The 27,918-nt window shown below is 37.6% G+C and overlaps 1 protein-coding gene across 4 annotated transcripts in view; it reads right to left on the bottom strand.

The window, feature by feature from the left end:
- Positions 1-27,918, bottom strand: part of SCAPER (S-phase cyclin A associated protein in the ER) — a 537,265-nt gene that overhangs the window by 350,208 nt on the left and 159,139 nt on the right. For all 4 annotated transcript variants that reach the window (XM_027570918.1, XM_027570921.1, XM_027570919.1 and 1 more), the window contains exon 17: positions 18,900-19,042. In XM_027570918.1, the coding sequence (XP_027426719.1) occupies positions 18,900-19,042 (143 nt within the window). The remainder of the gene's footprint in view (positions 1-18,899; positions 19,043-27,918) is intronic.

Below are 27,918 nucleotides of genomic sequence, written 5' to 3'. Positions count from 1 at the left end.
ATTCTTTTCTGAGTGCCTAAGTCCCAAATGTAGTACTCAATAAATGTTTAAGAAGCAACACAAATTCTTAGTTATAAAAATAGGTTTCTGGACCCATACCAGGTATGGGTTTAAATACTACCTCTGGAGCTCTCATTTATATACAGCATGTTGAAAACATATTTATCTCTGTTGCCTTCCAAAAAACCACTAAAACCACAAGAAATGAATAGAAAAGGCACAGATTCACAAACACAAAAGTAATAGCAAAGGAAACAATCACAAATTATGAGACATACAAAGAAGTATGACCAGGCTTTGAAAAAAGCAGTCAATTGAAACTGTCTCTGAAGAAGGCCATATGCTGTATTTAGTAGGCAAAGACTACAAAACAGCTGTTACAAATATGTTCAAAGAATTAAAAGAAAGTATGCCAAACTAAAGAAAAATATTATGGCAATGATTCAACAAATAGGGAACCTCAACAGACACGTTTTTTCTTAAAATACTTTCCAATAAAAGAAACCAAAACTCCTTAAACAAATGGCTGATTCTAGGGGTGGAATAGAGAAAACACAGGATGAGTATGGACGATCTTGCAGTGCCAGAAGAGCAATAAAGTGCTCAAAAAATAAAATGATGAAGTATGTTGAAGGGACACAGGGGCCAAATGAAAGAGCTCCCAATGTCCAAAGTTGGAACACTTTGAGCAACAAAATAATATTGGTTTATAGCACAATGTATAAAATAAATATAAGTAAGTCCACACTGACATTTAAAAAAGCGTTTAATAAATAGGAGAGGACAAATGTCCGTTACAGAAGAATTACAAATAATTTATGTAGGAATTCTCCTCTCAAGAAGGTAGAGAATAATTCCCCACCTTTTCAGTATTGGCTATGCTTAGTGACTTGCTTCCAAGGAGGATAGCATAGAAAAAATTTTAGAGTAATTATACAATGGGAGACATCTGACAAACACCATCTTAGCCAGGGGATCAAGGTTAATAAAATTAGTGATAATTCAAATTGACAGCATGAACCTTTGAGATGTTACAAATGGAAATTCTTAGTTACTTCTGTGTTCTTTCTCCCAGAAAGCTATAACATCAATCTAACCATGAGAAGAACATCAGACAAGTCCTACCTGTGGGACATTCTACAATCTACCTGACCACTATTCAAAACTGTCAAGGTCATCAAAACCATGGAAAGTTTGAGAATATATGACAAATCAGAGATGCCTGAAGAGAAATGACAATTAAATATCTGAACAAATAAGCCCAAACACTTCCCAAACTTAACTATGTACAGAATCGAACAATCATGAAGAGAACCAAACTAGAGAAATCATAGTCAATCTGATTACAGACAAACAGAAAATTTGGAGAGCAGAAAGGAAAAAACAAATCACGTTATACAAATGAAAACCAATATAATTAATGACTAACTTTTATATCAGAAAAAACAGAAGTCAAAAGATTCAAACAACTGAAAACAAAAAAGAACAAAACCAGGAACTCTGTATCCAACAAAACTGTCATTCAAAATGAAGGAAAATGTCAAATATACTAAAATAACAAAAAATTTTAAAAGTCAAAAACAAAATGAAGGCAAAATATTCCCAGATAAGCAAATAGCAAGATAATTCAATGACAGCAAAACTCCCTTACAAGAAATACTGAAAGAAGCCCATGTAGCTAAAAAGCAATTATGCCAAAAAGTAACCTGAATCCACAAAAAAAAAAGAACACCAGAAATGGTAAGTATGTTAATAAATATATTTGCTCTCTAATTTCTTTGAAAAATGTGGCACTACATAAAGAGATAATTATAATACTGCATTGTTGAGTTTATTACATATATAGGTATACTTTATGTGACAACAGTAACATGAAGAAAAGGCTACAGAACTATAACGGAACAGAGTTGCTCTATTTTACCAAAATTAAGTTAGTTTTAATCAAAAGTAGATTGTCATAAATCAAGATAAATATTGTAATAGAGGAACCACTAAGCAAAACTAAGAGTTTTAAAAATCAAGAGAAAGGGGTGCCTGTGGCTCAGTCAGTTAACTATTCAGCTATAGATTTTGGCTCAGGTCATGATCTCAGGCTCATGGGATAAAGCCCCATGTCAGGCACCCTGCTCAGTGGGGAGGCTGCACCACTCCCTCTCTCACTGCCCCTCCCCCTGCTTCTGCTAATATATTTTCTAAAAAATGAAAAATTTTAAATGATGCACTATAAAGTATTAAGTAGGGGGGCGGAGCAAGATGGCAGAGGAGTAGGAGACCTGGATTTTGTTTGGTACCAGGAATTCAGCTGGATAGGAATCAAACCATTCTGAACACGTACAAACTCAACAGGAGATCAAAGAAAAGAATAGCAACAACTCTCTGAACAGAAAAGCGACCACTTTCTGGAAGGTAGGACGTGTGGAGAAGTGAATCGGAGGCAATATTCCGAAGGATAGACGGAGGGGGAGGGGGCCTCCAACAGCTCCTTCTGGCAAGTGATAGAGCAGGGGAGCACAAAATGGGAACTTTTAGAATTCGGGTCCGCTAAGGGACGTCACTCCAGTGGCTAAGCGGGGGCAGAACCTCACGGGACAGTGTGGTCTCAGGAACCTCGGCGTCAAAGAAAGACCGGGGGTGCCTGAGTGCAGCAGAGCTCCTGGGTATCAGAGCAGGGAAGCCGGCTGCAGAGACGGAGCGGAGGCATGGGCTCTCAGCTCTGGGTTGCCATAAACTGTGATCCACAACACAGTAGGGCCACTGCTCTTCCAGCAGGGACCCAACAAGTGGCAGATCCGGGGAAACTCCCCTTCCTCCCCTGGAAGGAGCTGCACGGGAGCGCACCGCAGGAATCTGCTGGGTTTGGAGACTCAACACCGAGTCTGGTGCCAGAGATAGAAATGCTTGTTCACAGGCCGGGTGAGCACTGAGTGCAGCCGGAGATCCGGGAGATGTGACTGATTGACTGCTTTTCTCTGGGGGCTCACTGAGGACTGGGCCCGAGTTCTCGGCTCCTCCGGAGCGGAGACTGGGAGGCCGCCATTTTCACTCTTGTCCTCCATAGCTGTATGCAAAGCTTGCAGGAAACAAAAGCTCCCAACAGCAAACCCGAGCAGATTACTTAGCCCGGACCGGCAAGGGCGGGGCAATTCTGCCTCCAGCAAAGACATTTGGGAACAACGGCAACAGGCCCCTCCCCCAGAAGATCAGCAAGAACCACCAGCCAAGACCAAGTTTACCAATCAATGAGAACGGCAAAACTCCAGCGCTAGTGGAATACTGCACATAGAATTCATGGCTCTTTTTACCATGATTCTTTAGTCTTTCAAAGTCAATTTTTTTTTACTGTCTTTTTTTTTGAATTCTTCTTTTTCCCTTTTTCAACCAATATCTTATCAATCCCTTTTTTTAAAAAAATTTTCTATTTTTTATTTTTAGAGTCATATACTATCCCTTCATAGAAGTCACCCTTATTTTTGGCATATATCTGTAAGTTGCACTTTCCTTAAAATTTTGGGATACAGTTTCTTCTAAGAGATCAAAATATACCCTAAATCTCTGGTGTATGGCTTTGTTTTAGTCTCCTGCCTGATCACATTCTCTCCCTTTTTCTCCTTTTTTTTTTATCCACTTTTCTTTTTTTCAAACAACTTCTTTCAATTCCTTTTATAAAATTTTTTATAATTTTTATCCTTACAGTCATAGTACATCCCTTCATTGTATCAACCCTTATCTTGTACATATATAAGTCTTTCTTTCTTTAAAATTTTGGGAGGCACTTTCCTCTAACAGACCAAAATACACCCAAAATCTAGTGTGTGGACTGATCTATGCACAAGCTTAATCATATTTGATAATATTCTCTTTTTCTGTTTTGTTCTGTTTTTGTTTTTATCTTTTTCTTTATCTCTTTCTTTTTTCTCTTTCCCTTTCTTTTCCCCTGGTTTCAGGTCTTTTCTGAAGACTTGGTAATGGACTTCTCAGGTACATTACCATGCTAATGGACACCAAAAGAAAGCTGGGGTGGCAATCCTTATATCAGACAAATTAGATTTTAAAACAAAGACTGTAATTAGAGATGAGGAAAGACACTATATCCTACTTAAAGGGTCTATCCAACAAGAAGATCTAACAACTGTAAATATCTATGCCCCTAACATGGGAGCAACCAATGATATAAGGCAATTAATAACAAAAGCGAAGGAACACATTGACAACAATGCAATAATAGTGGGGGACTTTAACACCCACCTCACTGAAATGGACAGATCATCTAAGCAAAAGATCAACAAGGAAATAAAGACTTTAAATGACACAATGGACCAAATGGACTTCACAGACCTATTCAGAACATTCCATCCCAAAGCAATGGAATACACATTCTTCTCTAGTGCCAAGGAACATTCTCCAGAATAGATCACATTCTAGGTCACAAATCAGGTCTCAAACAATACCAAAAGACTGGGATCATTCCCTGCATATTTTCAGACCACAGTGCTTTGAAACTAGAACTCAATCACAAGAGGAAAATCAGAAAGGACTCAAATACATGGAGGCTAAAGAACATCCTACTAAAGAATGAATGGGTCAACCAGGAAATTAAAGAAGAATTAAAAAAATTCATGGAAACCAATGAAAATGAAAACACAACTGTTCCAAATCTTTGGGATACAGCAAAGGCAGTCCTGAGAGGAAAGTATATAGCAATACAAGCCTTTCTCAAGAAACAAGAAAGGTCTCAAACACACAACCTAACCCTACACCTAAAGGAGCTAGAGAAAAAACAGCAAATAAAGCCTAAACCCAGCAGGAGAAGAGAAATAAGAAAGATCAGAGCAGACATCAATGAAATAGAAACCAAAAGAACAGTAGAACAGATCAACGAAACTAGGAGCTGGTTCTTTGAAAGAATTAACAAGATTGATAAACCCCTGGCCAGACTTATCAACAAGAAAAGAGAAATGACCCAACTCAACAAAATCATGAATGAAAGAGGAGAGATCACAACCAGCACCAAAGAAATACAAACAATTAAAAGAATATATTATGAGCAATTCTATGCCACCACATTAGATAACCTGGAAGAAATTGGTGCATTCCTAGAGATGTATCAACTACCAAAACTGAACCAGAAGAAATGGAAAACCTGAACAGACCTATACCCACTAAGGATATTGAAGCAGTCAAAAATCTCCCAACAAACAAGAGCCCAGGGCCAGATGGCTTCCCAGGGGAATTCTATCAGACATTTCAAGAAGAATTAATACCTATTCTCCTGGAACTGTTCCAAAAAACAGAAATGGAAGGAAAACTTCCAAATTCATTTTATGAGGCCACCATTACCTTGATCCCAAAACCAGACAAAGACCCCATCAAAAAGGAGAATTACAGACCAATACCCTTGATGAAGATGGATGCCAAAATTCTCACCAAAATACTAGCCAATAGGATCCAACAGTACATTAAAAGGCTTCTTCACCGCGACCAAGTGGAATTTATCCCTGGGCTGCAAGGTTGGTTCAACATCCACAAATCAATCAACGTGATACATTAACCAAAGAAAGAACAAGAACCATATGATCCTCTCAATAGATGCAGAAAAAGCATTTGACAAAGTACAGCATCCTTTCTTGATCAAAACTCTTCAGAGCACAGGGATAGAGGGTACATACCTCAATATCATAAAAGCCATCTATGAAAAACCTACAGCGAATATCATTCTCAATGGGGAAAAACTGAGAGCTTTCCCCCTGAGGTCAGGAACGTGGCAGGGATGTCCACTCTCACCACTGCTATTCAACATAGTATTAGAAGTCCTAGCCACAGCAATCAGGTAACAAAAAGAAATGAAAGGCATCCAAATCGGCAAAGAGGAAGTCAAACTCTCATTGTTTGCAGATGATATGATACTGTATGTGGAAAACCCAAAAGACTCCACCCCGAAACTGCTAGAACTCATACAGGAATTCAGTAAAGTGGCAGGATATAAAATCAATGAACAGAAGTCAGTTGCATTTCTATATACAAATAAGACAGAAGAGAGAGAAATTAAGGAGTCGATCCCATTTACAATTGCACCTAAAACCATAAGATACCTAGGATAAATCTAACCAAAGAGGCAAAGGATCTGTACTCAAACTATTAAATATTCATGAAAGAAACTGAGGAAGACACAAAGAAATGGAAAAACGTTCCATGCTCATGGATTGGAAGAACAAATATTGTGAAGATGTCAATGCTACCTAGAGCAATCTACACATTCAATGCAATCCCCATCAAAGTACCATCCACTTTGGGCGCCTGGGTGGCTCAGTTGGTTAAGCGACTGCCTTCGGCTCAGGTCATGATCCTGGAGTCCCGGGATCGAGTCCCACATCGGGCTCCCTGCTCGGTAGGGAGTCTGCTTCTCCCTCTGACCTTCCTCCCTCTCATGCTCTCTCTCTACCATTCTCTCTCTCTCAATAAATAAATAAAAATCTTTAAAAAAAATATCATCCACTTTATTCAAAGAAATGGAACAAATAATCCTAAAATTTGTATGGAACCAGAAGAGACCCCAAACAGTCAGAGGAATGTTGAAAAAGAAAAGCAAAGCTGGCGGCATCACAATTCCGGACTTCCAGCTCTATTACAAAGCTGTCATCATCAAGACAGTATGGTACTGGCACAAAAACCACATAGATCAGTGGAACAGAATCGAGAGCCTGGAAATGGACCCTCAACTCTATGGTCAACTAATCTTTGACAAAGCAGGAAAGAATGTTCAATGGAAAAAAGACAGTCTCTTCAACAAATGGTGTTGGGAAAATTGGATAGCCACATGCAGAAGAATAAAACTGGACCATTTCCTTACACGACACACAAAAATAGACTCCAAATGGTTGAAAGACCTAAACGTGAGACAGGAGTCCATCAATATCCTAAAGGAGAACACAGGCAGCAACCTCTTTGACCTCAGCCGCAGGAACTTCTTCCTAGAAATATCACCAAAGGCAAGGGAAGCAAGGGCAAAAATGAACTATTGGGATTTCATCAAGATAAAAAGCTTTTGCGCAGCTAAAGAAACAGTCCATAAAACCAAAAGACAACCGACAGAATGGGAGAAAATATTTGCAAATGACATATCAGATAAAGGGCTAGTATCCAAAATCTATAAAGAACTTATCAAACTCAACACCCAAAGAACAAATAATCCAATCAAGAAATGGGCAGAAGACATGAACAGACATTTTTCCAAAGAAGACATCCAAATGGCCAACAGGCACATGAAAAAGTGCTCAACATCGCTCAGCATCAGGGAAATCTAAATCAAAACCTCAATGAGGTACCACCTAAAACCAGTTAGAATGGCTAAAATTAACAAGTCAGGAAATGACAGATGTTAGTGGGGATGCGGAGAAAGGGGAACCCTCCTACACTGTTGGTGGGAATGCAAGTTGGTGCAACCACTCTGGAAAACAGTATGGAGGTTCCTCCAAAAGTTGAAAATAGAGCTACCGTACGATCCAGCAATTGCACTACTGGGTATTTACCCCAAAGATACAAATGTAGGGATCCGAAGGTGTACATGCACCCCGATGTTTATAGCAGCAATGCCCACAATAGCCAAACTGTGGAAAGAGCCAAGATGTCCATCGACAGATGAATGGATAAAGAACATGTGGTATATATATACAATGGAATATTATGCAGCCATCAAAAGGAATAAGGTCTTGCCATTTGCAACAACGTGGATGGAACCGGAGGGTGTTATGCTGAGTGAAATAAGCCGATCAGAGAAAGACATGTATCATATGACCTCACTGATATGAGGAATTCTTAATCTCAGGAAACAAACAGGGTTGCTGCAGTGTTGCGGGGTGGGAGGGATGGGTTGGCTGGGTGATAGACATTGGGGAGGGTATGTGCTATGGTGAGCGCTGTGAATTGTGCAAGACTGTTGAATCACAGATCTGTACCTCTGAAACAAATAATGCAATATATGTTAAAAAAAAAAAAAAAAAGATAGCAGGAGGGCAACAATGAAGGAGGGGAAATTGGAGGGGAAGATGAACCAGGAGAGATGATGGACTCTGAAAAACAAACTGAGGGTTCTAGAGGGGAGGGGTGTGGGGGGATGGGTTAACCTGGTGATGGGTATTAAAGAGGGCACGTTCTGCATGGAGCACTGGGTGTTATGCACAAACAATGAATCCTGGAACACTATCAAAAACTAATGATGTAATGTATGGTGATTAACATAACAAAAAATTTAAAGGAAAAAAAGTATTAACAAAAAAGGCTGTAGTAAGACAAAAAAAAACCCCTTCAGATGTATCGAAAACAAGTATCAAAGTGGAAGACATAAATGCAATCAGATCAATAATTACATTCAGTGAGAATGGACTAAACACTTTAATCAAAAGGCAGAAATTAGACTAGATCTAAAAGGAAACCTCAACTATATTTAGTCTATAAGAGACAAAGTTTAAATAAAAAGACACAAAAGGATGAAAGTAGAAGGGTAGAAGGGAGTAGAAGGGAAAAAGGAAAGAAGGAAAGTAGAAGGGAAAAAAGACTTATCATGTAAACAATGAAAAAGGAAAGGTAGAAGGAAAGTAGAAGGGAAAAAAGACATATCATGTAAACAATGACCATGGCAATATTTAAAACAGAAAAAAAAGATGATGTTAAGGCAAGAAATATTTTTTTTAAAATGTCACAGAGGAACATTTCATAATGATGAAAGAATCAATAGCCCAGGAAGATATTATATTCCCATAACATTGAGGCACCAACTACATAAAGCAGAAGTTGTCAAAATTGAAAATATAAATAGACAATTCAAAAATATTTGGAAATTTCAATAACCATCTATCAAAAATTAATAAAACAGAAAATCAGTAAGCATACAGAAGTCAAGACAAAACAATCAACTAACTTAACTGACATTTAAAGAACACTCCATCCAACAACATAATACAAATACTTTACAAGAGCATGTAGGACCTTTCTCTAGAATAGTCTACACCCAAAGCCATAAGTTTCAATGAATTTAAAAGGACTAAATTTACACAAAGTATATTCTTCAACTAAAAAAGATTTAATTAGAAAACGACTGAAAATTGGAGATATCCCCAAGTATTTGGAAAGTAAACAACATGATTCTAAATAACTCAGAGATCAAAAAAATCATAAAAATATTAGAAAATATCTTTAATTGGGAAGAGGAAGGAAAGATGTTAGAAGAGTAGGAGACCCGCATTTCATCTGGTCCCTGGAATTCAGCTAGATGTCTATCAAATCGTTCTGAACACCTGTGAATTTAACCTGAGACCTAAGAAAAGAACTGCTGCAATTCTACAAATAGAAAAGTAACCACGTTTTGCAAGGTAGGAGGTGCAGACATATGAATCTGAGGGGGGAAAAATCAGAAGATAAATCACGGGGGAAGGAGGCTCCATAAGCTGGCTACTGGATAGTGATATAGCAGTGGAGCACAAAATCGGAACTTTTAGAAGTCCGCTCCTGTGAAGGAGGTCCCTGCCTGAAATGTGCTCAGGTGGTGAAGCGGGACAAAAATGTAGGTGGGACAGTGTGGTCTCAGGATCCCCAGGGTCACAGAAAGAACGGGGGTGCCTGAGCGCAGCAGAGCTCCCAAGCATTGCAGCAAGGAAGCAAGCCCCAGAGGGGCCTCTCAGCTAGGTGTTGCCATAAACCATGAACCATGACAAAATCAGGTGACTGCTCTCCAAGCAGGGGCCCAGCAAGCAACAACTGCTGCAAGATCTGGCTCCTTCCCCCTGTAGTAGCGGCACAGGTGTGCACAGAATAAGGCAAACACTCCCTGAGGAGGGGCCCAGCCAGTGGTGGGGTGTAATGAGACACCCCCCAACACCCAGGATTGGTGCGGGTATGCACTGCAGGAGTCTGTGGAGTTTGGTGCACATGAAAGGGACTGACTGCCTTTCCCTGAGGGTGCAGTGAAGAGTGGGGGCCGAAGTTGTTCAGCTCTAGGGCTGGAGAGTGGGGTGCTGCCATTTTTTTACTTCCATCCTCTAAAGTGGTGCGAAAAGCCTTCAGGGAACAAAAGCCACATAGAGCAACTGAAGCAGCTTACACTGAGCCCAGCCCTCTGGCAAGCGGTGGTGCAACTCTGCTCAGGCAAATACACCTGAGATTCAGTACAACAGGCCACTCCCCCAGAAGACGAGCAGGATCCTCAGGTGAGTACCAAGTTTACAGATCACTCATAACTGAAAAACTCCCGCGCAAGGGGAAAACATTACATAAAATTAGAGGGTTTTTTTCACGTGAGTCTTTATTCTTTCAGTTTAAAATTTTCTTTTTTCTTTTTTTCCTTTTCAACTAGTTTATTTTATCAACTCTTTTAAGTCTTTTCTCAATTTTCTTTTTACATTTACATTTTATAGATACATTCCTTATTTTTGGTTTCCTTTCACTGTATTCAATTTTATTTATATATATGTATATATATAAGTTTTGCATTCTTTACAATTTTGGGATTTAGTGTCTTATAACAAACAAAATATACCTAGGACCAAGTGAATCACCCTATTTTGTCCACCTGGGAGATTATATACTCTCTTTTTTGCCTCTTTTTTTTCTTTTTCTTTTCTTTTTTGGCTTCTGACCTCTTTGATTTTTCTAGTGTGTATTTCCCTTGGGTAGTGGTTGATATTTTTCATTTTGTTCTTTTGTTCATCCATTCTTCTCTTGGCAAAATGACTAAAAGGAGGAATTCACAACAAAAGGAAGAACCAGAAGTAATAGTCTCTGCCCCAGATCTAATTGATAGAGATATAAGTAAAATGCCAGAGATAGAATTCAGGATAACGATTATAAAGTTACTAGCTGGGCTTGACAAAAGCATAAAAGACACTAGCGAATCTCTTAGTGCAGAAATAAAATCTAATCAGGCCGAAATTAAAAATGTTTTAACTGAGATGCAGTCTAAAAGGGATGCTCTAAGAGCTAGGGCAAATGCGGCAGAAGAGTCAGTGACATAGAAGACAAGATGATGGAAAGGAAAGAAGCTGAGGAAAAGAAAGGAAAACAACTACTGAATCATGAGGGGAGACTCTGAGAAATCAGCAATACCATAAAACGAAACAATATTAGAATTATTGGGGTCCAAGAGGCAGAAGAACGAGAGAGAGGTACAGAAGGTAAATTGGAGATATCATAGCTGAGAACTTCCCTAATCTGGGGAAGGAAACAGACATTCAAGTCCAAGAGGCACAGAGAACTCCCCTCAAAATCAACAAAATAGGTCAACACCATGACATATCATAGTGAAACCTGAAAAATACAAAAATAGAGACAGAATTCTGAAAGCAGCTCAGGAAAGAAGATCATTAACCATGAGAGACTATGGACTCCAAGAAACAAACTGAGGGTTTTAGACGGGGGGGGGCGGGGGGGGGCGGGGATGGGTTAGCCCAGTGATGGGTATCAAGGAGGGCACAAACTGCACGGAGCCCTGGGTGTTATATGAAAACAATGAATCAATCACTACATCAAAAACTAATGATGCATTGTATGGTGACTAACATAATAAAATAAATTAAAATAAGATCATTAACATACAAGGGTAGACACTTAGGCTAGGATCAGACCTATCCACATACACCTGGCAGGCCAGAAAGCCGTGGCATGATATATTCAACATGGTAAATGGGAAAAATAAGCAGCCAAGAAAACTTTATCCAGAAAGGCTGTCATTCAGATTAGAAGGAGAGAAAGAGTTTCCAAGATAAACAAAAAGTAAAGGAGTTCATGAACACTAAACTAGTTCTGCAAGAAATATTAAGGGGGACCCTGTGAGTGGGTAAGAGAGACCAAAAATAACAAAGACCAGAAAGGAAGAGAGATAATCTACAGGAACAGTGACTTTACAAGTAATACAATGGCACTAAATTCATATATTTAAATAATTACTCTGAATGTAAATGGAGTAAATGCTCCAATCAAAAATCACAGGGTATCAGAATGGATAAAAAAAAACCAAGACCCATTGATACACTGCTTACAAGAGATTCATTTGACACCCAAGACACCTCCAGATTGAAAGTGAAGGGGTGGAGAACAATTTATCATGTGAATGGACATCAAAAGAAAGCTAGAGAAGCCACCCTTATATGCCATTCTGATATCAGAAAAACTAGATTTTAAACCAAAGACTGTGGTAAGAGATGAAAAAGGACACTATATCTTAATAAAGGGTTCTATCCAAGAAGAAGATCTAACAATTGTAAATATTTATGCCCCTAATTTGGGAGCAGCCAAATATATAAATCAATTAATAACAAACTTAAAGAAACTCATTGATAGGGCGCCTGGGTGGTTCAGTCGTTGGGCGTCTGCCTTCGGTTCAGGTCATGATCCCGGGGTCCTGGGATCGAGCCCCGCATCAGGCTCCCTGCTCAGCGGGAAGCCTGCTTCTCCCTTTCTCTGTCAAATAAATAAATACAATCTTAAAAAAAAAAAAGAATCTTAAAAAAAGAAACTCATTGATAATAATACAATAATAGTAGGGGACATTAACACCCCACTCACAGCAATGGACACATCATCTAAGCAAAAGATCAACAAAGAAACAATGGCGTTAAATGACTCACTGGTCAGGATGGACATAAGAAATATATTCAGAGCATTTCATCCTAAAGCAGAATATACATTCTTTTCTAATGCACATGAAACATTCTCCAGAATAGATCACATACTGGGTCACAAATCAGGCCTCAACTGTACGAAAAGTTTGAGATCATACCATGAACATTTTCAGACTACAATGCCATGAAACTTGGAAGTCAAACACAAGAAAAAATTTGGAAGGACCACAAATACATGGAGGTTAAAGAACATCCTACTAAAGAATAAATGGGTCAACCAGAAAATTAAAGAAGAAATAAAGGAAGCCAATGAAAAGCAGTCCTGGGAGAGAAGTATATAAGCAATACAGGCCTTCCTCAAAAAGCAAGAAAAGTCTAATACACAACCTAACATTACACCTAAAGGAGCTGGAAAAAACAGCAAATGAAGCCTAAATCCAACAGGAGAAGAGAAATAATAAAGATTACAGAAGAAATCAATGAAATAGAAATAAAAAAACAGTGGAACAGATCAACAAAACTAGGAGCTGGTTCTATGAAAGAATTAACAAGATTGACTGAAGGGTGACTACATAACATAATTAAAAAAAAATTGATAAACCCCCAGCCAGACTTATTAAAAAGAAGACAAAGAACCCAAATAAAATGATGAATGAAAGAGGAGAGGTCACAACCAACACAACAGAAATATAAGCAATTATAAGAGAATATTACGAGCAATCATATGCTAACAAATTAGGCAATCTAGACTAGGAAATGGGTAAATTCCTAGAAACATATAAACTACCAATACTGAAACAGGAAGAAATAGAAAATCTGAACAACCCATAACCAGCAAAGAAATTGAATGAATAATCAAAAATCTCCCAACAAATAAGAATCCAGGGCCAGACGGGGGCACCTGGGTGGCTCAGTCGGTTAAGCATCTGCCTTCGGCTCAGGTCATGATCACAGGGGCCTGGGATCAAGTCCAACGTCAGGCTCCCTGCTCAGCAGAGAGTCTGCTTCTCCCTCTCCCTCTGCCTGCTGCTCCCCCTGCCTGTGCTCTCTGTCAAATAAATAAAATCTTAAAAAAAAAAAAAAAGAATCCAGGGCCAAATGGATTCCCTGGGGAATTCTATCAAACATTTAAAGAAGAATTAATAAATATTCTTCTGAAACTGTTCCAAAAAACAGAAATGGAAGGAAAACCTCCAAACTCATTTTATGAAGCCAGCATTACCTTGATCCCAAAACCAAAGACCCGACCAAAAAGGAGAATTATAGACCAATATCCCTGATGAAAATGGATGCAAAAATTCTCACAAAGATCCTAGCCAATAGGATCAAACAGTACATTAGAAGGATTATTCACCACGACCAAGTAGGACTTATTCCTGGGCAGCAGGGGTAGTTCAACATCCTCAAATCTATCAACATGATATGCCACATTAATAGAGGAATAAGAACCATATAATCCTCTCAATAGATGCAGAAAAAGCGCTTGACAAAATATAGCATCCTTTCTTGAAAAAAAACCTTCAACAAAGTAGGGATAGAGGGAACACACCTATACATCATAAAGGCTGTTTATGAAAGACTCACAGGTAATACCATACTCAATGGAGAAAAACTGAGAGCTTTCCCCCTAAGATCAGGAACATGACAGGGATGTCCACTCTCACCACCATCCTTGTTCAACATACTACTGGAAGTCCTAGCCTCAGCAATCAGACAACAAAAAGAAATAAAAGGCATCCAGATTGGCAAGGAAGAATTTAAACTTTCACTCTTTGCAGAGGACATGGTAATCTATGTAGAAAACCTGAAAGAATCACCAAAAATTGGTAGAACTGATACACAAATTTAGCAAAGTCACAGGATATGAAATCAACACAGGGAAGTCTGTTACATTTCTATACATCAATAATGAAGCAGCAGAAAGAGAAATGAAGGAATCAAACCCATTTACAATTGCACCAAAAACTGTAAGATACCTAGGAATTACCCTAACCGAAGAGGTAAAAGATCTGTACTCTGATGAAAGAAATTGAGGAAGAAGAAAAGGAAAAAAATTCCATGCTCATGGATTGGAACAAATATTACTTAAATGTCTCTATTTACCCAAAGCAATCTACACATTCAATGCATTCAATGCATTCCCTATCAAAATAACACCAGCATTTTTCACAGAGCTGGAACAAACAATTCTGAAATCTGCATGAAACCAGGAAAGCCCCTGAAGACCACATTAAAAAAGAAAGGATAAGAACCATATGATCCTTTCAACAGATGCAGAAAAAGCACTTGACAAAGTACAACATCCATTAATGATAAAACTTCTCCATAAAGTAGGTTTAGAGGAAACATACCTCAACACAGTAATAGCCATATATGAAAAACCCAGAGCCAGTATCATCCTCAATAGGGAAAAACTGAGAGCTTCTCCTCTATGGTCAGGAACAAGACAGGGATATCCACTCTCACCACTGTTGTCCAACATAGTACTGGAATTCCTAGCCTCAGCAATTGACAACAAAAAGAAATAAAAGGCATCCAAATCACCAAGGAAGAAGTCAAACCTTTCACTATTTGCAGATGACATGGTACTCTATAAGGAAAACCCAAAAGACTCCACCAAAAAGTTACTAGAACTAATACACAAATTCAGGAAAGTCGCAGGATAACAAATCAACATACAGAAATCTGCTGCATTTTTATATACCAATAATGAAGGAGAAGGAGAAATCAAGGAATCCACCCCAGTTATAACTGCACCAAAAACCCTAAGATCCCTAGGAATAACCCTAAACAAAGATGGACTCTGAAAACTATAAAACCCTGATGAAAGAAATTGAAGCTGACACAAAGAAATGGAAAAACATTCCATACTCATGAATTGAAAAAACAAATACTGTTAAAATGTCTATATTACCCAAAGTAATTACACATTTAAATGCAATTCCTATGAAAATACTACCAGCATTTTTCACAGAGCTAGAACAAACAATCCTAAAATTTGTATGCAACACAAAAGACCCCAGATAGCCAAAGCAATCTTGAAAAAGAAAAGCAAAAGCTGGAGGCACCACAATTCCAGACTTCTAGTTCTATTACAAAGTTGTAGTAATCAAGACAGTATGGTACTGGCACAAGAACAGACACATAGATCCATGGAACAGAACAGAAATTCCAGAAATGAACCCAAAAATGTATGGTCAATTAATCTTCAACAAAACAGGAAAGAATATCCAACTGAAAACAAAAACAAAAACAAAAACAATCTCTTCAACAAATGCTATTGGGAAAACTGGAGAGCAACACGCAAAAGAATGAAACTGGACCACTCTCTTACACCATATACAAACACAAATTCAAAATGGATTAAAGACCTAAATGTGAGACCATAAAAATCTTGGTGGAGATTACAGGCAGTAACTTCTCTGACATGGGCCACAGCAACTTCATACTAGATATGTCTCCTGAGGCAAGGGAAACAAAAGCAAAAATAAACTACTAGGACTTCATTAAAATAAAAAGCTTCTGCACAGAGAAGGAAACAATCAACAAAACTAAAAAGCAACCAATAGAATGGGAGAAGATATTTGCAAAGGACATATCTGATAAAGGGTTAGTATCCTGTATCTATAAAGAACTTAAAAATTCAACACCCAAAAACCAAATAATCCAGTTAAAAATGGGCAGAAGACATGAATAGACATTTTTCCAAAAAAGATATCCAGATGGCCAACAGACACATGAAATGATGCTCAACATCATGCATCATCAGGGAAAATACAAATCAAAACTACAATGAGATATCACCTCACACCTGTCAGAATGCCTAAAATTAACAACACAGGAAACAACAGGTGTTGGTGGGGATGTGGAGAAAGGAGAACCCTCTTACCTGTTGGTGGTGTAGCCACTATGGAAGACAGTATGGAGGTTCCTCCAAAAGTTAAAAATAGAACTACCCTACAATCTAGCAATTGCACTAACAGATATTTACCCAAAGGAAACAAAAATACTAATTTGAAGGGATATATGCACCCTGATGTTTATTGCATCATTATATTATAACCAAATTATGGAAAGAGCCCAGATGCCCTCCGACAGATGAATGGATAAAGATGTGGTATATATATACAATGGAATATTATTCATCCATAAAAAAGAAATGAAATCTTGCCATTTGCAACAAAGTGGATGGAGTTAAGAGTATTATGCTAGGGCGCCTGGGTGGCTCAGTTGGTTAAGCGACTGCCTTCGGTTCAGGTCATGATCCTGGAGTCCCGGGATCGAGCCCCACATTGGGCTTCCTGCTCAGTAGGGAGTCTGCTTCTCCCTCTGACCCTCTTCCCTCTCGTGCTTTCTATCTCTCATTCTCCCTCTCCCTCAAATAAATAAAATCTTAAAAAAAAAGAGTATTATGCTAAGTGAAATAAGTCAGAGAAAGACAAATGCCATATAATTTCACTCGTATGTGGAATTTAAGAAACAAAACAAACAAACATGGGGGAGAAAAAAGAGAGGAAAATCAAGAAACAGACTCTTAGGTATAGAGAACAAACTGATGGTTATAGGAGGGGAGATGGGTGGGGTGGGGGGATGGGTTAAATAGGAGATGGGGATTAAGGAATACAGTTGTAATGAGCACCTGGTGTTGTTTATAAATGTTGAATCAGTAAATTCTACACCTGAAACTAAAAAAAGACAAAAACAAACAAAAATCACAACATTTTTACAATTTCCTTTTTTTATTATAGAATTGACCAAGCTGATTCTAACACTGGAAATGCAAAAGGGCCAAGACAGTCCTAATAATTAAAAAATAAAGTAAGGGATAGTAATAGACACCAAGAATTATTGTAAAGCTTTGAGAATTAAGGTAGGAAATAGAAAAAGTGACCAATGGACCAGAAAATGGAGCCTACAAACAACCATGCATACATGGAAGCTTCATTTATATCAGAAAATTTTATAGATTAGTAGGAAAAAAATTGATGCCTCAATAAGTGTGTTAGAACAGGGTATCCACTGGAGAAAAAAAAGAAATTAGATTCCTACTTCAACCCATACAATTAAATAAATTCCAGGTAGATAAAGACTTTACTATTAAAAGAAAACTGCATTTTTTTCTCCATCCTTCCTTTATTCAGCCAGCATATAGTACATCATAAGTTTCTGATATAGTGTTCAATGATTCATTAGTTGCGCATAACACCTAGTGCTCATCAGAACACGTGCCCTCCCTAACTACAACATTTTGAAGAGTATCTTATGACTCCAGGGAGGAAGGGATTTCATAAACAAGATCAAAAAGCACAAATCACAAAGTCTGTTCAGTTTTACTACACTGCAATCAAGAATTATATTAATCAGGTGTGGGAGTGTTTAAGTAGGTGATGGGGATTACAGAGTGCACTTCTGGTGATGAGCACCAAGTGTTGTAGGGAAGTGCTGAATCACTAGATGGTACACCTGGAACTATTAATTAAAAGCCATCATAGAGTAAAAAGGTAAGCCATACCTACAAAAATATTTGCAACAAATGTATCTGACAAAGAATTGGTATCTAGTAAAGATAATTCCCAAATATCAAAAAGAAAATATTCCAGTAGAGAAATGAACAAAAAACTTAAATAGGCACTTTACATTAAAAAAACTTGAGTAGTTGGTAAGTATGAGCAAAGTTGCTCAGCCTTATTATTAATCTTGGCCAACTAGAAAAGCATATTAAAACCACAAAGAGCTATCTCTTCACAACCACTAAATTTGCTACAATTAAAAGGTCAGAAAATATCACATCAGCAAGGTGTACAGCAACCAAAAGTGACTTCAACTTAGCCAATTAAATGTTTTTTCCTGGATCTTTGAATCTTAAACAAATAATTTCAAAATGTAGGGATGGCTGAAGGTCATTTATCATAATCAGAGTGGCAATATGCTGACCTGACTGGTTCCATCAAAAGGCCACCACTGTGCCCTTGTGACCTAGCCTTTGACACCTGACCATTTCCAAGCCTGTTCCTCTATCACTTATATTCCCAATATTTTCCAAAAATCTTTGCTCTAGCTAGCCAGTATCAAATTCTGTTTCCTGCAATCAAAAAATCTTGAAATATCGTTTCCCAGTAGGAAGATTCAAAAGGTTTCTATTTTAAATACAATGACATAATTCTTGGAAATCGTGACTATTTCTTTAAAAATCTACATGACAGCAAATGGCTTTATTTTTAGACGTGATTTGAACATCCACTCATTACAGCACGTTCATCAGGATCAAAATCGTGATAGCAAAGGAGGTACCTAGCTCTTTCTCGGGCAGCATCCTCACGGGCTTTCTCCTTTTCTTGCCTCTGTTGTTCAATTCGGGCTTCTTGTTCTTTCCTTCTCATCAACAGTTCTTCTACACGGGCCTGCCGTTCTGCCTCTAGAGCTCTCTTGCGTTCCTACAGTCAGAAAAGTTTTAAAGTGTTAGAATTATGTGTAAAGTGAAAATGATTAAAGGTGGCACCATTTTGACATAAATTTATATATTCAAGCCAAGTAGATTCCTCGCTGGCTACTAGGTATACTTCTCAGAATTTAAAAAAAAAAAATAAGTATCAGTGATATGTGGTTTTCATATGTCATTTACCAGTATTACACATAATTATAAGAATAAATGCGCTTTGAAGCAGAAACTATGTTATTCATATTCTCTGAGAACCTAACATATATTTTATGGTTAATCACTTCTAAAGTCTGGTGTTTACAAATGGTTTCAGAAATCCTAGAACATGATGAAGAAAGTATAGTTAACAAATTTCTGAACTAAGCATTCATGAAGGAGTTAAGTGGAGAAAGAAAAAAAAAACTTGTGGCAAGGAAAAAGAGCCATCATAATACAGCACCGTGGGTAAGAGAGTGGGCACTGGGTTAGACTCCCTGATTTTGTTTCATGACCCTATTATTCACTGGATCAGGGACTCTGGTCTAGGTATATTATAACTGTGCCTTTGTTTTCTGGAAGACAAATAACAATAGTACTAATGTCTTCAGAAATTGTGAAGAACAGATGAGATAATACATAAAAAATACTTACCAGAGGCCCTGGCATATAGAAAATTTTCAGTAATTATTTATCATCATCAAGGCAGAAGATAATCAAAATACTGTGAAATACTATGTCCTATGTATATTTTTGCCTACGAGGAGTACTTTGCTAACTCTCACCATATTACTAGCTGTACTGATAGATTTTATTTTCATATGCACATAGTTTTATTTTTTCTGTTTGGCATTTTATATACAGTTTTTATATAAAGATAATTTTTGTTATATAATTAAGAAAGAATTTCAATCATGTTTTTAGAGATTTTGTTTCCATCATGGCTCCTAATACTTTTGTTCTGTTTCGTTAAAATCAAATGTTGACATTTTTATCTTATCTTCAATGTCTTTCAGTATCTTTTTCAACATTCAACTTATCAACCTCCATATTTACAAATACAGAATTATGGGTAAATTTCAAGACTATCTTGAAATCATTATTCTTTCTTCATGGAAAATATATATATTATTACATCTTCATTTTCTCTTAGTGATATTATTTTTCATTTCTATTACTTTTTTTTAATTTGTATTTTAGGGACACCTGGGTGGTTCCGTCGCTAAGCATCTACCTTCGGCTCAGGTCATGATCCCAGGGTCCTGGGATCAAGCGCCGCCATCAGGCTCCCTGCTTTGCAGGAAGACTGCTTCTCCCTCTCCCATTCCCCCTGCTTGTGTTCCCTCTCTCACTGTGTCTCTCTCTGTCAAATAAATAAATAAAATCTTAAAAAAATAAAATAAAATTTGTATTTCAATTACCCGGTACTCTACACAAGTGCACTCCTTAATCCCCACCACCTATATTTCACACATCCCCCCCACCCCACCTCCCCTCTGGTATCCATCAGTTTGTTATCAATATTAGGTCTGTTTCTTGGTTTGTCTCTCTTTTCTTTTCCTTTGCGCCTTTGTTTCTTAAATTCCACATGAGTGAAATCATACGGTGTCTTTCTCTTACTTATTTCACTTAGCATTATACTGTCTAGCTCCATTTGTGTCAGGGCAAAGAGCAAGATTTCATTCTTTGTTATGGCTGAATAATATTCCGTTTCATGTATATATACCACATCTTCTTTTTCCACTCATCAATGGACACTTGGGATATTTCCATATCTTGGCTATTTGCAAAGAATGCTGCTATAAGCATAAGGGTGCTTATATCCTTTTGAAATAGTGTTTTTGTATTTTGGGGGTAAATACCCAATAGTGCTATTGCTGGATCAGAGGGTAGTTCCATTTTTAACTTTTTAAAATTTTTTGAGAGAGAGAGCATGAGCGTGAGTGGGGAAGGAGGGGGAGAAGGAGAGAGAATCTTAAGTAGGCTACATGCCCAGCATGGAGCCTGACGCAGGGCTCGATCTCACGACCCTGAGATCATGAAATTGAGAGTCAAGATGCTTAACAGACTGAGCCACCCAGGCGCCCCCATTTTTAACTTTTGGAAGAATCTCCATACTATTTTCCAGAATGGCTGTACCAGTTTGCATTGCCACCAACAGTGCAAGAGGGTTCGTTTTTCTCCACATCCCCACCAACATGTTGTTTCTTGTGTTGTTGATTTTAGCCATTCTGACAGTTATGAGGTGATATCTTATTGTAGTTTTGATTTATATTTCCCTGACAATGAGTGATGATGAACATATTTTCATGTGTCTGTTAGCCATCTGGATGTTCATGTCTTCTGCTCATATACTAATTATTTGTTTTTTGGGTGTTGAGTTTTATAAGTTCTTTATATATACTGGATATTAACCCTTCGTGAATATGTTATTTGCAAGTATCTTCTCCCATTCCATAGGTTGTCAATACAGATTTTTTTTAACAGCAAAGAAATGTGAATTTAAGAGAAAATTCTTTTATTTATATTTTCTTCATTGGAGATGATTTTCTGTGCCAGATTTGATTATTTTCAGTCCTAAAGAGGTTTTGAGATCTTAGATAGTGACACAAGTTTTCACACATTATGCTTACCTAGTACTGTGAAATAACTATAACCAGTTTGTGAATAGTATATCTGACACAAAGAATATATTTAAAAACCTAAATGCATGCCTCCAGCAGTCTGTAATCTGCCACTCATGCCTTTCTGATATCAGTGTATTCCCTCTAATTCCCAGCCCCTTCCTTCCCTGGACTCCCCGCCAAAAAAAAAAAAAAAAAAACCCAAAACAAAAATAATATAGGGACTTTTTAACTTACTAGTTTAAAAAATTTTCTTCCACTGGGATAGATAGGGCTTGTTGTAGGTATGAAGTTACTGTAGTCAGTGTAATTAAGTATGAGAGGTATTCACATGTCTCCTCAGTGTTCTCTAAACAGGAACTGCTCTAGTATTTTTTTTTTCTGTCATTTATTGGGCACTTTCTCTGCTAAACACTTTGCTAAGTCCTTACTTATATTAGTAATTTTGATATCACAACAAACTGGGGCGCTCGAAGGCAAAATGACTTGCACAAGGCTATATAAGTAGTAGTTAGAAGAACCTATATCAGTGTATTCCATTAATCATAAAGACTAACGGCCAGGGAGAGGTTGTGTGAGCTACCTGGGGAATGGGGGTGATTTTAAAAAAACATATCAATACAATCAAAAACATAAGAAGCAACAGGTGTCAGCGAGGATGAGGAGAAAAAGGAACCCTCCCTCTTGCACTGCTGGTGGGAATGTAAACTGGTACAGCTATTCTGGAAAACAGTAGGAAGGTTCCTAAAAAGTTAAAAATAGAATTACCCTCTGATCCAGCAATGGCACTATTGGGTATTTACCCCGAAAATACAAAAACACCATGCACCCCTATGGTTATAGCAGCATTCTTTACAATAGCCAAGATATGGAAGCAGCCCAAGTATCCACTGAATGATGAGTGGATAAAGAAGATATGGTGTGTACACACACATACGTAAACACACACACACACACACACACAATGGGATATTATTGTCATGAAAAGGAATGAAATCCTGCCATTTACAATGACATGGATACAGCTAGAAAGTATAATGCTAAGTGAAATAAGTCAGTCAGAGAAAGACAAATACCAGGATTTCATTCCTATGTGGGATAAAAGACACAAAACAAACTGTTATCTATCCAAATGAAGAAAACAAATGCACAAAATGCAGAGTGGAGGTAGGAAGTAACAAAAGAACTTGATTGTTGGATATTATTAGCATTTACTCCTATAAATTCTATTCTGCTTTTTTTTATTATATTATGTTAATCACCATACATTACATCATTAGTTTTTGATGTAGTGTTCCAGGATTCATTGTTTGCGTATAACACCCAGTGCTCCATGCAGAAAGTGCCCTCTTTAATACCCATCACCAGGCTAACCCATCCCCCCACCCCCCTCCCCTCTAGAACCCTCAGTTTGTTTCTCAGAGTCCATAGTCTCTCATGGTTCGTCTCCCCCCGCCCCGATTTCCCGCCCTCATTTTTCTCTTCCTGCTTTTTTTTTTAACAGTTTTAATGGACTAAGATGGTAAGTATTATAAAAAGGAGAAAGCAATTTAAATAAGAAAAGAATAGAAAGTAATAAAGGAAAAGGAGAGGAATATCATTCCACTTGGAGTTAAATATGAACCACAAATCTCCCTCATCCTCCGTTTGTAGGTTTTATACCCAATGCCCTTTCAAATGACCTGTGCTTTTCTATAAATACTGTTAGTCCCACATCACTTGTGTTCTTGCTCTCTACTCATAAAATTAATGCAATTGGGAAATCCTGTTTATCTCACTTTGATAAAAATATATCTCCAAATGGTAGGGAAAGACTGCTCAGAATGCTGTAATCTGCTGTCTAGTGGTGGGGTTGTAAATAAATTATACTGGGAAATTTGAAAAAACAAACAAACAAACAAATGTGCAAAGGAAAAAGAGAGAGAGAGAGAGAGAGAGAGAAACCAAGAAACAGACTCTTAACTATAGAGAACCAACTGATGTTTACCAGAGGGGATGGGTGGGTTACCAGTGTGGGGAAGGGGTAATGGGTGAAATAGGTGGTGGGGATTAAGGAGTGCACTTATGATGAGCACTGGGTGATATATGAAATTGCTGAATCACTACATTGTACACCTGAAACTAATAAAAGCTTAAAAAAAATCTGTATTATGTCTGAAAACAAGTTTCACAATAAAATGCAAAAGGCTTAGGCATTAAATAATTAAACCAGACCTTTTCACTTCATATTTTGTAAAACCAAAAGCTTTAAAAATATACTTTCAAAAATTATAAAATGGTCTTATAAATAAAATATATGTGTATATATACTTTATGTGTATGTGCATTGAAGCCAACTTGACTCTGTAAATATAATGTCAACTTGCTGATTTTATTCATGTGTATAAGACATACTCCAAACAGAAATAACGGCACTTCAAACAATAGTCAATCTTTTAATTTTTGTTTTTAATTAATGGAAAAAGATAACTGGTAACTACAGCTAATGAATAAAATTGGTAAGTTCAGCTAGTCTTTTCCTTTCTAAAATTTGTTTCCTAAATAAAAAAAACTTGATACTTCACATAACATCTCACAAAGGAGTTCCATAAATATCTGTTAAATGAAGCATAACTTTATAAAATAATATGCATTATAAATCTATATATATACAAATAATGAATTAGAAAGATACCTAATCCTTAAGCCTTCTGAAACCTCTGAAATCCCCATATACTTTGTTTCATAGTCAGGGATTTGTTTACGGCAGCCTAAGAACGGATAATACAAATCCCTACCCTTTTAGGCCTACAATTCAAATTAGGGAAAAAGGACAGGCAGAATATCCAAGGAAACTGAACTTAAAACTAACCAATAATTTACATAAGAAAAATGGCAAATTGAGAATACGTGATGACAGCATCTACTTAGTATTTTACTTACAAGAAAGAAGGATCACAATTGCCTATAATAGTTGATGGGAATGTTAAAATGTAAAAGTAGTGAAAGTAAAGCAGACAGAGGACCTTACTGTTATTTTATCTACAGAATGTGTGGCATTAGTGTCTTGCACATCCAGTAGTGACTACACATTAAAAAAATTTTAATTATATATATGCTATACATTACCATTGGACTTTTTTTTTGAAGATTTTATTTATTTATTTAATGGAGAGAGAGAGAGAGAGAGAGACAGCATGAGAAGGAACACAAGCAGGGGGAGTGGGAGAGGGAGAAGCAGGCTTCTGGCTGAGCAGGGAGCCCGATGCAGGGCTCGATCCCAGGACCCAGGGATCATGACCTGAGCTGAAGGCAGTCGCTTAACCAACTGAGCCACCCAGGCGCCCCGAACATGATAGGTTTTAAATTTTACATTGAAAATTAAATACATAGGAAATTTCCATATTTTTAATAAAAAATAATTCTGAACAGTCAAAACAATTTTTAAAGTATTAGTGAGTATAGGAAATCCCTACTACTTTCAAGAAAGAACTGCTTTCCTTTCAGCTTTAATAAATGTTCCAATTTATCAAACAAGAGTCATCATTTTTAAATGGAATATAACTACTATATTTCAAATCTTCAGATCTACAAAATGAATCCAAAAAAAGGAACCAAACACTTCTATTCAAAATATACAGTATTACTCATATATTTCCCCCTAAAACCCAGCTAAAGTTACCTCTTCCAGACAACTTTACCTGACAATCCCCTCCTACCAACAGAGTTAATTATTCCCTCTGCTGTGATACCTCTGTAGCTTATACATAGTTCTACAACACTTTCACATTGTGTTGTACTGTTTACCATAAAGGATCATGTCTTAATTATCTCTGAATTATTAATGCCTAATGGTTCCTCAAAAGTAACACATAATTTACAAAATGTAATGATTTTTATAAAATGGTCCCAAGCAGAGTAACAGCGCTAATGCTGAAGAAACATCTCATATTAAAATTTCAAATATCCTATTTTATTTACTCATTTAAGAGTATCAGTTAATAGAAAAATAATTTATAAGTAATAAATAAAAATTTTTGCTGCTCTTTAGAGAAGAAAAGTGGAAGTTTTTCAAATAAAATTATTCTGTTTTTAACATAAGTTAGCTTAGACTCAGATTTAAATAAGACATTGAACTCAAATCAAACAGAGATCAGGGATGAATGTGGAAATGCCTGCCAATACCCACAATTAGCAAAGAATAATCAACGAACTTTAAAAATGTATTGCTGGGGCGCCTGGGTGGCTGAGTCGTTGGGCATCCGCCTTCAGCTCAGGTCATGATCCCAGGGTCCTGGGACAGAGTCCCACATGGGGCTCCCTGCTCAGCAGAAAGCCTACTTCTCCCTCTCCCACTCCCCCTGCTTGTGTTCCCTCTCTCGCCGTGTCTCTCTCTCTCAAATAAATAAATCTTTAAAAAAATAATTTAAAAATGTATTGCAATTTTTAACTTCCTAAAACCACCAGTAACATAAAGAAGCATGAAATATGGATAACATCCCCAATTTTTAACATAACAAAGCCCTGCAGGACCTGTTCCTTAACCCTATAGGGTAGTACTCTCCCATATCTCCTGCATGGAATGCCTACTTCTCATCATTTGCATCTGTCTCATTGTTTGCAAACCTTAGCTGAGCTATCACCTCTTCTAGGAAGCTTTCCCTGGATTTTTCATGTCCTTGCCACTCTCAGTTTGAATACGATGTTTTCCTTTGTGCTTGCAAGAATACCTTTCCTGTTATACTGATTCTAATGGATTATGATTTTGTTTACATGTCTCTCCATTGAGAACAGCGATGTATCCTTTTCACGTCCTTGAGCCTAGCACAGCATACGGCTTACAGTAGTAACACAATAAATGATCACTGAATGAGTGAACAAATAAATACTGGCCATAACAAAATATATCTGCATTTATATATGAATACTGCAAAATTTGTTCTCTACATCAAAAATGTCAAGTCCTTTTTTCTAGCCTGTGCAAGAGGTTTTCTCCTCCTCTTCCCAAGGAGAAGTGCCTTGTCTTTGAAGACGCTCCTAACAGTGTGGAGGCGGCCCTTGCAGCTGGCATGCAGGTAGTCAAGGTTCCAGATGGAAACTTGCACCAATACTTGACATCAAAGGCCACCCTGGTGCTGGATTCCCCGCTGGACTTCCAGCCCAAGCTTTCAGTTTGCCGCCCTGCGAGCGAACAGCCTGCCACATCTCTCTGGGCGTCAAGGCCACTGCACCCACTCTGGTGACTCATGCCACCCAGAAAAATCACCACCTGAGTATTCCCTCCAGCCCATGAGGTCGGCCTTCGCACCCCATGTGGGCTTGGCCTACTCTGGCTAGTGCTGGAAATCACGACACAGTTGAGAGACAGCAAAGCAGGAACAGTCCAGAACAGAGATCAAAACACTCATTCACATAATCATAAACAGTATGTGAACGATCATACAATTTCATTACATTTGAATAATCATGTAAGACTCATACAGCAAATACACACACATACATATACACGGCTGTATATGAGTACTTGTGCATGTATGTATATATATGTGTGTACTTATACATGCACATATATGTGTAAAATACTTCCTTTTCCAAGACAAAGCAAAATTATATTTGTGTCCATTTCTTTTCCTTTTTAGTTTTTCTAAACCCTGGCTATAAAAGGTCAAATGCGCACGTGTGTGTGTGTGTGTATGCTATATATATGTATATGCTTGTATGTGTATGAAGATATATGTCATATTTCCTATACTACTTCACTCTTTTAAGTGTTGGTCTTAATGTGCCATAGCAACTGATAAAAGAGATGGTAACTGTATTTAGTTTGCAATCTGAGTAGTAAAGCCAAGTCATGGATGATCCCTGAGAAATCATCCTCTTTCTTAGCAAAACTGAGTAATTCTGTGGCCTCAAAATCTCTCTGTGGACCTCTACTCAAAAGCAAACTCAGAGCTGTACCATCTTTTCAGTGTGAACAAACTGTAGCTTGTATTTTACATCTAAGTGCATGTCCACATTTGAGGATGTTTCCTACCTCAAAAAAATCATCCCCCTCTTCTGAAAACATGTATTTTTCTAATACAGTCTTTGATACAAATATAATTTGAATTCAGAATGCATAGTTGATATGACTGAGAGCCTTAGCACATTTTTGGAATAATTTACCAGACATTACACTTTGGCAATGGACGCCTTTCAGTAAATTTACTCAGCCCTTTGTGATGGGAAAACTGAGAAAGCACTGAATATGGGAAAGACATAATCACAAGGAGCACCCTGTCTGCTGGTTTGT

The sequence above is a fragment of the Zalophus californianus genome, chromosome 6 (assembly GCF_009762305.2).
Source record: "Zalophus californianus isolate mZalCal1 chromosome 6, mZalCal1.pri.v2, whole genome shotgun sequence".
Lineage (NCBI taxonomy): Eukaryota > Metazoa > Chordata > Mammalia > Carnivora > Otariidae > Zalophus > Zalophus californianus.
Note: the sequence above shows the minus strand (reverse complement) of the source record. Positions and strands in the feature narration are given on the sequence as shown.